Source organism: Synchiropus splendidus, chromosome 14 (genome assembly GCF_027744825.2).
Source record: "Synchiropus splendidus isolate RoL2022-P1 chromosome 14, RoL_Sspl_1.0, whole genome shotgun sequence".
In the NCBI taxonomy this organism is placed as follows: domain Eukaryota; kingdom Metazoa; phylum Chordata; class Actinopteri; order Syngnathiformes; family Callionymidae; genus Synchiropus; species Synchiropus splendidus.
The window spans coordinates 9,528,272-9,540,818 of NC_071347.1; the positions used below are offsets into that span (position 1 = coordinate 9,528,272).

Here is a 12,547-nt window from a genome sequence, read left to right on the forward strand (position 1 = left end):
TATTTGTTATAGTTACATGCATTCTGTGTTTCTACGTTAGAAATATCGACAACCATTGTGACAACTCCAAGGATGTCAACTCCTTTAACAACTAAACTTACAACAACAACGCCAACGGCAGTGCCAACCTCCTCAATATCAGCAACCACGAAGGCCTCCACAACATCTCAATCCACAACATTCACCGGCCAAACCACAACAACAAAAACTACAGAAAGACCAACAACTACATCAACAGAAACATCTCAGAGCACAACCCGAACGACAAGATCATCTGTTCCCACAACAACCACACCATTCGGATCATCAACAGCCACCACATCTTCAACACCGACTGTGACAACTTCTACCACGACCAAGGAACACACAACCACGTCCACGTCCACCTCCACAACCACGCAGTGTGCAATCTCTTGTAATTGGTCAGACTGGATCAATAACAGCACAGGACAAGGTGGTGATGGAGACTCTGAACTCTTGGAGGAAATTGCTAAATCTGTTCCAGGATCTTGCAGACACCCTGAAGAAATAGAATGTAGGGAGGTTGACAGAAAAGTACCCTTCAATGAAACCGGGCAGGAAGTAAAATGTGACGTGACATTCGGCCTAATTTGTTACGACAAAGACCAAGTATTCCAAATATTAACACATAAATGTTATGATTATGAAATCCGTGTTAAATGTTGCTTTTCCGAATGTTTGACAGCACCTACCCCAACATCTACTACCATTAAGTCCACATCTACCTCCAATCCAACGGCCTCGACAACTACTAAATCTACAACATCCACCGGTGAAACCACAACAACAACAAAAACTACAGAAAGACCAACAACTACAACAACAGAAACATCTCAGAGCACAACCCGAACGACAGGATCATCTGTTCCCACAACAACCACACCATTCGGATCATCAACAGCCATCACATCTTCAACACCGACTGTGACAACTTCTACCACGACCAAGGAACACACAACCACGTCCACCTCCACAACCACGCAGTGTGCAATCTCTTGTAATTGGTCAGACTGGATCAATAACAGCACAGGACAAGGTGGTGATGGAGACGCTGAACTCTTGGAGGAAATCGCTAAATCTGTTCCAGGATCTTGCAGACACCCTGAAGAAATAGAATGTAGGGAGGTTGATAGAAAAGTACCCTTCAATGAAACCGGGCAGGAAGTAAAATGTGACGTGACATTCGGCCTAATTTGTTACGACAAAGACCAAGTATTCCAAGTATTAACAGATAAATGTTATGATTATGAAATCCGTGTTAAATGTTGCTCTTCCGAATGTTTGACAGCACCTACCCCAACATCTACTACCATTAAGTCCACATCCACCTCCAATCCAACAGCCTCGACAACTTCTGAATCCACAACATCCACCGGTGAAACCACAACAACAACAAAAACTACAGAAAGACCAACAACTACAACAACAGAAACATCTCAGAGCACAACCCGAGCGACAGGATCATCTGTTCCCACAACAATCAGACCATTGACATCATCAACAGAGGAAGCCACCTCGTTCACACCACCAACTGCACCGGTTGTTCAAAACACCACATCTTCAACACCGACTGTGACAACTTCTACCACTACCAAGGAACAAACAACCACATCCACGTCCACCACCACAGAAAAGGTATCTACCACGAGCATGAAGGCCTCCACAACACCTCAATCCACAACATCCACCGGTGAAACCACAACAACAACAAAAACTACAGAAAGACCAACAACTACAACAACAGAAACATCTCAGAGCACAACCCGAACGACAGAGTCATCTACCTCCAAACCAACATCGTCGACAACTACTAAATCTACAACATCCACCGGGGAAACCACAACAACAACAAAAACTACAGAAAGACCAACAACTACATCAACAGAAACATCTCAGAGCACAACCCGAACGACAGGATCATCTGTTCCCACAACAACCACACCATTCGGATCATCAACAGCCATCACATCTTCAACACCGACTGTGACAACTTCTACCACGACCAAGGAACACACAACCACGTCCACCTCCACCTCCACAACCACGCAGTGTGCAATCTCTTGTAATTGGTCAGACTGGATCAATAACAGCACAGGACAAGGTGGTGATGGAGACGCTGAGCTCTTGGAGGAAATCGCTAAATCTGTTCCAGGATCTTGCAGACACCCTGAAGAAATAGAATGTAGGGAGGTTGACAGAAAAGTACCCTTCAATGAAACCGGGCAGGAAGTAAAATGTGACGTGACATTCGGCCTAATTTGTTACGACAAAGACCAAGTATTCCAAGTATTAACAGATAAATGTTATGATTATGAAATCCGTGTTAAATGTTGCTCTTCCGAATGTTTGACAGCACCTACCCCAACATCTACTACCATTAAGTCCACATCCACCTCCAATCCAACAGCCTCGACAACTTCTGAATCCACAACATCCACCGGTGAAACCACAACAACAACAAAAACTACAGAAAGACCAACAACTACAACAACAGAAACATCTCAGAGCACAACCCGAGCGACAGGATCATCTGTTCCCACAACAATCAGACCATTGACATCATCAACAGAGGAAGCCACCTCGTTCACACCACCAACTGCACCGGTTGTTCAAAACACCACATCTTCAACACCGACTGTGACAACTTCTACCACTACCAAGGAACAAACAACCACATCCACGTCCACCACCACAGAAAAGGTATCTACCACGAGCATGAAGGCCTCCACAACACCTCAATCCACAACATCCACCGGTGAAACCACAACAACAACAAAAACTACAGAAAGACCAACAACTACAACAACAGAAACATCTCAGAGCACAACCCGAACGACAGAGTCATCTACCTCCAAACCAACATCGTCGACAACTACTAAATCTACAACATCCACCGGGGAAACCACAACAACAACAAAAACTACAGAAAGACCAACAACTACATCAACAGAAACATCTCAGAGCACAACCCGAACGACAGGATCATCTGTTCCCACAACAACCACACCATTCGGATCATCAACAGCCATCACATCTTCAACACCGACTGTGACAACTTCTACCACGACCAAGGAACACACAACCACGTCCACCTCCACCTCCACAACCACGCAGTGTGCAATCTCTTGTAATTGGTCAGACTGGATCAATAACAGCACAGGACAAGGTGGTGATGGAGACGCTGAGCTCTTGGAGGAAATCGCTAAATCTGTTCCAGGATCTTGCAGACACCCTGAAGAAATAGAATGTAGGGAGGTTGACAGAAAAGTACCCTTCAATGAAACCGGGCAGGAAGTAAAATGTGACGTGACATTCGGCCTAATTTGTTACGACAAAGACCAAGTATTCCAAGTATTAACAGATAAATGTTATGATTATGAAATCCGTGTTAAATGTTGCTTTTCCGAATGTTTGACAGCACCTACCCCAACATCTACTACCATTAAGTCCACATCTACCTCCAATCCAACGGCCTCGACAACTTCTGAATCCACAACATCCACCGGTGAAACCACAACAACAACAAAAACTACAGAAAGACCAACAACTACAACAACAGAAACATCTCAGAGCACAACCCGAATGACAGAGTCATCTACCTCCAAACCAACATCGTCGACAACTACTAAATCTACAACATCCACCGGGGAAACCACAACAACAACAAAAACTACAGAAAGTCCAACAACTACATCAACAGAAACATCTCAGAGCACAACCCGAGCGACAGGATCATCTGTTCCCACAACAACCACACCATTCGGATCATCAACAGCCACCACATCTTCAACACCGACTGTGACAACTTCTACCACGACCAAGGAACACACAACCACGTCCACCTCCACCTCCACCTCCACAACCACGCAGTGTGCAATCTCTTGTAATTGGTCAGACTGGATCAATAACAGCACAGGACAAGGTGGTGATGGAGACGCTGAACTCTTGGAGGAAATCGCTAAATCTGTTCCAGGATCTTGCAGACACCCTGAAGAAATAGAATGTAGGGAGGTTGACAGAAAAGTACCCTTCAATGAAACCGGGCAGGAACTAAAATGTGACGTGACATTCGGCCTAATTTGTTACGACAAAGACCAAGTATTCCAAGTATTAACAGATAAATGTTATGATTATGAAATCCGTGTTAAATGTTGCTTTTCCGAATGTTTGACAGCACCTACCCCAACATCTACTACCATTAAGTCCACATCTACCTCCAATCCAACGGCCTCGACAACTACTAAATCTACAACATCCACCGGTGAAACCACAACAACAACAAAAACTACAGAAAGACCAACAACTACAACAACAGAAACATCTCAGAGCACAACCCGAACGACAGAGTCATCTACCTCCAAACCAACATCGTCGACAACTACTAAATCTACAACATCCACCGGGGAAACCACAACAACAACAAAAACTACAGAAAGTCCAACAACTACATCAACAGAAACATCTCAGAGCACAACCCGAGCGACAGGATCATCTGTTCCCACAACAACCACACCATTCGGATCATCAACAGCCACCACATCTTCAACACCGACTGTGACAACTTCTACCACGACCAAGGAACACACAACCACGTCCACCTCCACCTCCACCTCCACAACCACGCAGTGTGCAATCTCTTGTAATTGGTCAGACTGGATCAATAACAGCACAGGACAAGGTGGTGATGGAGACGCTGAACTCTTGGAGGAAATCGCTAAATCTGTTCCAGGATCTTGCAGACACCCTGAAGAAATAGAATGTAGGGAGGTTGACAGAAAAGTACCCTTCAATGAAACCGGGCAGGAACTAAAATGTGACGTGACATTCGGCCTAATTTGTTACGACAAAGACCAAGTATTCCAAGTATTAACAGATAAATGTTATGATTATGAAATCCGTGTTAAATGTTGCTTTTCCGAATGTTTGACAGCACCTACCCCAACATCTACTACCATTAAGTCCACATCTACCTCCAATCCAACGGCCTCGACAACTACTAAATCTACAACATCCACCGGTGAAACCACAACAACAACAAAAACTACAGAAAGACCAACAACTACATCAACAGAAACATCTCAGAGCACAACCCGAACGACAGAGTCATCTACCTCCAAACCAACATCGTCGACAACTACTAAATCTACAACATCCACCGGTGAAACCACAACAACAACAAAAACTACAGAAAGACCAACAACTACATCAACAGAAACATCTCAGAGCACAACCCGAACGACAGGATCATCTGTTCCCACAACAATCAGACCATTGACATCATCAACAGAGGAAACCACCTCGTTCACACCACCAACTGCACCGGTTGTTCAAAACACCACATCTTCAACACCGACTGTGACAACTTCTACCACTACCAAGGAACACACAACCACTTCCACGTCCACCACCACAGAAAAGGTATCTACCACGAGCATGAAGGCCTCCACAACACCTCAATCCACAACATCCACCGGTGAAACCACAACAACAACAAAAACTACAGAAAGACCAACAACTACAACAACAGAAACATCTCAGAGCACAACCCGAACGACAGAGTCATCTACCTCCAAACCAACATCGTCGACAACTACTAAATCTACAACATCCACCGGTGAAACCACAACAACAACAAAGACTACAGAAAGACCAACAACTACATCAACAGAAGCATCTCAGAGCACAACCGGAACGACAGAGTCATCTACCTCCAAACCAACATCGTCGACAACTACTAAATCCACAACATCCACCGGTGAAACCACAACAACAACAAAAACTACAGAAAGACCAACAACTACATCAACAGAAACATCTCAGAGCACAACCCGAATGACAGGATCATCTGTTCCCACAACAACCACACCATTCGGATCATCAACAGCCACGACTTCTTCAACACCGACTGTGACAACTTCTACCACGACCAAGGAACACACAACCACGTCCACCTCCACAACCACGCAGTGTGCAATCTCTTGTAATTGGTCAGATTGGATCAATAACAGCACAGGACAAGGTGGTGATGGAGACGCTGAACTCTTGGAGGAAATCGCTAAATCTGTTCCAGGATCTTGCAGACACCCTGAAGAAATAGAATGTAGGGAGGTTGACAGAAAAGTACCCTTCAATGAAACCGGGCAGGAAGTAAAATGTGACGTGACATTCGGCCTAATTTGTTATGACAAAGACCAAGTATTCCAAATATTAACACATAAATGTTATGATTATGAAATCCGTGTTAAATGTTGCTTCTCCGAATGTTTGACAGCACCTACCCCAACATCTACTACCATTAAGTCCACATCTACCTCCAATCCAACGGCCTCGACAACTACTAAATCCACAACATCCACCGGTGAAACCACAACAACAACAAAAACTACAGAAAGGCCAACAACTACATCAACAGAAACATCTCAGAGCACAACCCGAGCGACAGGATCATCTGTTCCCACAACAACCACACCATTCGGATCATCAACAGCCACCACATCTTCAACACCGACTGTGACAACTTCTACCACGACCAAGGAACACACAACCACGTCCACCTCCACCTCCACCTCCACAACCACGCAGTGTGCAATCTCTTGTAATTGGTCAGACTGGATCAATAACAGCACAGGACAAGGTGGTGATGGAGACGCTGAACTCTTGGAGGAAATCGCTAAATCTGTTCCAGGATCTTGCAGACACCCTGAAGAAATAGAATGTAGGGAGGTTGACAGAAAAGTACCCTTCAATGAAACCGGGCAGGAACTAAAATGTGACGTGACATTCGGCCTAATTTGTTACGACAAAGACCAAGTATTCCAAGTATTAACAGATAAATGTTATGATTATGAAATCCGTGTTAAATGTTGCTTTTCCGAATGTTTGACAGCACCTACCCCAACATCTACTACCATTAAGTCCATATCTACCTCCAATCCAACGGCCTCGACAACTACTAAATCTACAACATCCACCGGTGAAACCACAACAACAACAAAAACTACAGAAAGACCAACAACTACATCAACAGAAACATCTCAGAGCACAACCCGAACGACAGAGTCATCTACCTCCAAACCAACATCGTCGACAACTACTAAATCTACAACATCCACCGGGGAAACCACAAGAACAACAAAAACTACAGAAAGACCAACAACTACATCAACAGAAACATCTCAGAGCACAACCCGAACGACAGGATCATCTGTTCCCACAACAACCACACCATTCGGATCATCAACAGCCATCACATCTTCAACACCGACTGTGACAACTTCTACCACGACCAAGGAACACACAACCACGTCCACCTCCACCTCCACCTCCACAACCACGCAGTGTGCAATCTCTTGTAATTGGTCAGACTGGATCAATAACAGCACAGGACAAGGTGGTGATGGAGACGCTGAACTCTTGGAGGAAATCGCTAAATCTGTTCCAGGATCTTGCAGACACCCTGAAGAAATAGAATGTAGGGAGGTTGACAGAAAAGTACCCTTCAATGAAACCGGGCAGGAAGTAAAATGTGACGTGACATTCGGCCTAATTTGTTACGACAAAGACCAAGTATTCCAAGTATTAACAGATAAATGTTATGATTATGAAATCCGTGTTAAATGTTGCTTTTCCGAATGTTTGACAGCACCTACCCCAACATCTACTACCATTAAGTCCACATCTACCTCCAATCCAACGGCCTCGACAACTACTAAATCTACAACATCCACCGGTGAAACCACAACAACAACAAAAACTACAGAAAGACCAACAACTACATCAACAGAAACATCTCAGAGCACAACCCGAACGACAGGATCATCTGTTCCCACAACAACCACACCATTCGGATCATCAACAGCCACCACATCTTCAACACCGACTGTGACAACTTCTACCACGACCAAGGAACACACAACCACGTCCACCTCCACAACCACGCAATGTGCAATCTCTTGTAATTGGTCAGACTGGATCAATAACAGCACAGGACAAGGTGGTGATGGAGACTCTGAACTCTTGGAGGAAATCGCTAAATCTGTTCCAGGATCTTGCAGACACCCTGAAGAAATAGAATGTAGGGAGGTTGACAGAAAAGTACCCTTCAATGAAACCGGGCAGGAAGTAAAATGTGACGTGACATTCGGCCTAATTTGTTACGACAAAGACCAAGTATTCCAAGTATTAACAGATAAATGTTATGATTATGAAATCCGTGTTAAATGTTGCTTTTCTGAATGTTTGACAGCACCTACCCCAACATCTACTACCATTAAGTCCACATCTACCTCCAATCCAACAGCCTCGACAACTACTAAATCTACAACATCCACCGGTGAAACCACAACAACAACAAAAACTACAGAAAGACCAACAACTACATCAACAGAAACATCTCAGAGCACAACCCGAACGACAGGATCATCTGTTCCCACAACAACCACACCATTCGGATCATCAACAGCCACCACATCTTCAACACCGACTGTGACAACTTCTACCACGACCAAGGAACACACAACCACGTCCACCTCCACCTCCACCTCCACAACCACGCAGTGTGCAATCTCTTGTAATTGGTCAGACTGGATCAATAACAGCACAGGACAAGGTGGTGATGGAGACGCTGAACTCTTGGAGGAAATCGCTAAATCTGTTCCAGGATCTTGCAGACACCCTGAAGAAATAGAATGTAGGGAGGTTGACAGAAAAGTACCCTTCAATGAAACCGGGCAGGAACTAAAATGTGACGTGACATTCGGCCTAATTTGTTACGACAAAGACCAAGTATTCCAAGTATTAACAGATAAATGTTATGATTATGAAATCCGTGTTAAATGTTGCTTTTCCGAATGTTTGACAGCACCTACCCCAACATCTACTACCATTAAGTCCACATCTACCTCCAATCCAACGGCCTCGACAACTACTAAATCTACAACATCCACCGGTGAAACCACAACAACAACAAAAACTACAGAAAGACCAACAACTACATCAACAGAAACATCTCAGAGCACAACCCGAACGACAGGATCATCTGTTCCCACAACAACCACACCATTCGGATCATCAACAGCCATCACATCTTCAACACCGACTGTGACAACTTCTACCACGACCAAGGAACACACAACCACGTCCACCTCCACCTCCACCTCCACAACCACGCAGTGTGCAATCTCTTGTAATTGGTCAGACTGGATCAATAACAGCACAGGACAAGGTGGTGATGGAGACGCTGAACTCTTGGAGGAAATCGCTAAATCTGTTCCAGGATCTTGCAGACACCCTGAAGAAATAGAATGTAGGGAGGTTGACAGAAAAGTACCCTTCAATGAAACCGGGCAGGAAGTAAAATGTGACGTGACATTCGGCCTAATTTGTTACGACAAAGACCAAGTATTCCAAGTATTAACAGATAAATGTTATGATTATGAAATCCGTGTTAAATGTTGCTTTTCCGAATGTTTGACAGCACCTACCCCAACATCTACTACCATTAAGTCCACATCTACCTCCAATCCAACGGCCTCGACAACTACTAAATCTACAACATCCACCGGTGAAACCACAACAACAACAAAAACTACAGAAAGACCAACAACTACATCAACAGAAACATCTCAGAGCACAACCCGAACGACAGGATCATCTGTTCCCACAACAACCACACCATTCGGATCATCAACAGCCACCACATCTTCAACACCGACTGTGACAACTTCTACCACGACCAAGGAACACACAACCACGTCCACCTCCACAACCACGCAATGTGCAATCTCTTGTAATTGGTCAGATTGGATCAATAACAGCACAGGACAAGGTGGTGATGGAGACGCTGAACTCTTGGAGGAAATCGCTAAATCTGTTCCAGGATCTTGCAGACACCCTGAAGAAATAGAATGTAGGGAGGTTGACAGAAAAGTACCCTTCAATGAAACCGGGCAGGAAGTAAAATGTGACGTGACATTCGGCCTAATTTGTTACGACAAAGACCAAGTATTCCAAGTATTAACAGATAAATGTTATGATTATGAAATCCGTGTTAAATGTTGCTTTTCTGAATGTTTGACAGCACCTACCCCAACATCTACTACCATTAAGTCCACATCTACCTCCAATCCAACAGCCTCGACAACTACTAAATCTACAACATCCACCGGTGAAACCACAACAACAACAAAAACTACAGAAAGACCAACAACTACATCAACAGAAACATCTCAGAGCACAACCCGAACGACAGGATCATCTGTTCCCACAACAACCACACCATTCGGATCATCAACAGCCACCACATCTTCAACACCGACTGTGACAACTTCTACCACGACCAAGGAACACACAACCACGTCCACCTCCACAACCACGCAATGTGCAATCTCTTGTAATTGGTCAGATTGGATCAATAACAGCACAGGACAAGGTGGTGATGGAGACGCTGAACTCTTGGAGGAAATCGCTAAATCTGTTCCAGGATCTTGCAGACACCCTGAAGAAATAGAATGTAGGGAGGTTGACAGAAAAGTACCCTTCAATGAAACCGGGCAGGAAGTAAAATGTGACGTGACATTCGGCCTAATTTGTTACGACAAAGACCAAGTATTCCAAGTATTAACAGATAAATGTTATGATTATGAAATCCGTGTTAAATGTTGCCTTTCCGAATGTTTCACAGCACCTACCCCAACATCTACTACCATTAAGTCCACATCTACCTCCAATCCAACAGCCTCGACAACTACTAAATCCACAACATCCACCGGTGAAACCACAACAACAACAAAAACTACAGAAAGGCCAACAACTACATCAACAGAAACATCTCAGAGCACAACCCGAACGACAGGATCATCTGTTCCCACAACAATCAGACCATTGACATCATCAACAGAGGAAACCACCTCGTTCACACCACCAACTGCACCGGTTGTTCAAAACACCACATCTTCAACACCGACTGTGACAACTTCTACCACTACCAAGGAACACACAACCACTTCCACGTCCACCACCACAGAAAAGGTATCTACCACGAGCATGAAGGCCTCCACAACACCTCAATCCACAACATCCACCGGTGAAACCACAACAACAACAAAAACTACAGAAAGACCAACAACTACAACAACAGAAACATCTCAGAGCACAACCCGAACGACAGAGTCATCTACCTCCAAACCAACATCGTCGACAACTACTAAATCCACAACATCCACCGGTGAAACCACAACAACAACAAAAACTACAGAAAGACCAACAACTACATCAACAGAAACATCTCAGAGCACAACCGGAACGACAGGATCATCTGTTCCCACAACAACCACACCATTCGGATCATCAACAGCCACGACTTCTTCAACACCGACTGTGACAACTTCTACCACGACCAAGGAACACACAACCACGTCCACTTCCACCTCCACAACCACGCAGTGTGCAATCTCTTGTAATTGGTCGGATTGGATCAATAACAGCACAGGACAAGGTGGTGATGGAGACGCTGAACTCTTGGAGGAAATCGCTAAATCTGTTCCAGGATCTTGCAGACACCCTGAAGAAATAGAATGTAGGGAGGTTGACAGAAAAGTACCCTTCAATGAAACCGGGCAGGAAGTAAAATGTGACGTGACATTCGGCCTAATTTGTTACGACAAAGACCAAGTATTCCAAGTATTAACAGATAAATGTTATGATTATGAAATCCGTGTTAAATGTTGCTTTTCTGAATGTTTGACAGCACCTACCCCAACATCTACTACCATTAAGTCCACATCTACCTCCAATCCAACAGCCTCGACAACTACTAAATCTACAACATCCACCGGTGAAACCACAACAACAACAAAGACTACAGAAAGACCAACAACTACATCAACAGAAGCATCTCAGAGCACAACCGGAACGACAGAGTCATCTACCTCCAAACCAACATCGTCGACAACTACTAAATCCACAACATCCACCGGTGAAACCACAACAACAACAAAAACTACAGAAAGACCAACAACTACATCAACCGAAACATCTCAGAGCACAACCCGAACGACAGGATCATCTGTTCCCACAACAACCACACCATTTGTGTCATCAACAAAGGAGGCCACCACATCTTCAACGCTGACTGTAACAACGTCTCTCACTACCATCCCCACTACCACAGAGGAAACCCGTACGACATCACAAACTACAATGAAACCAACGTATTCCACGACAGAAAGACTGACCACCTCAGAAGTAGCTTCAACTCTGCATTCCTCCACACCTCGTAGTACTACTTCATGCTCCTGTGTGTACATGGGTCAGACTTTCCCGCCTGGTAAGTCATCGTATACAATTTTCTCTCACTCATTATCGCAATATGTACATGTTTATCCTTCAAGCCATTGCCATAAAGTCGGGATATAGTCAACTAATGAACAAAAGCACTTAACTAGAAAAGTGTGAACCTTCCCTGAGCAGTTTTCATTCTCCCAATGATTCAAAAGAATATTCTTGGATTCAAATGCCAATATGGCAC

The 12,547-nt window shown here is 44.3% G+C and overlaps 1 protein-coding gene across 1 annotated transcript in view; it reads left to right on the forward strand.

Annotated features, from left to right (window-relative positions):
* LOC128770410 (mucin-5AC-like) overlaps window positions 1-12,547 on the forward strand; it is a 32,897-nt gene that overhangs the window by 12,335 nt on the left and 8,015 nt on the right. The window contains exon 31 of the mRNA XM_053884823.1: window positions 41-12,346. Coding sequence (XP_053740798.1) covers window positions 41-12,346 — 12,306 coding nt within the window. The remainder of the gene's footprint in view (window positions 1-40; window positions 12,347-12,547) is intronic.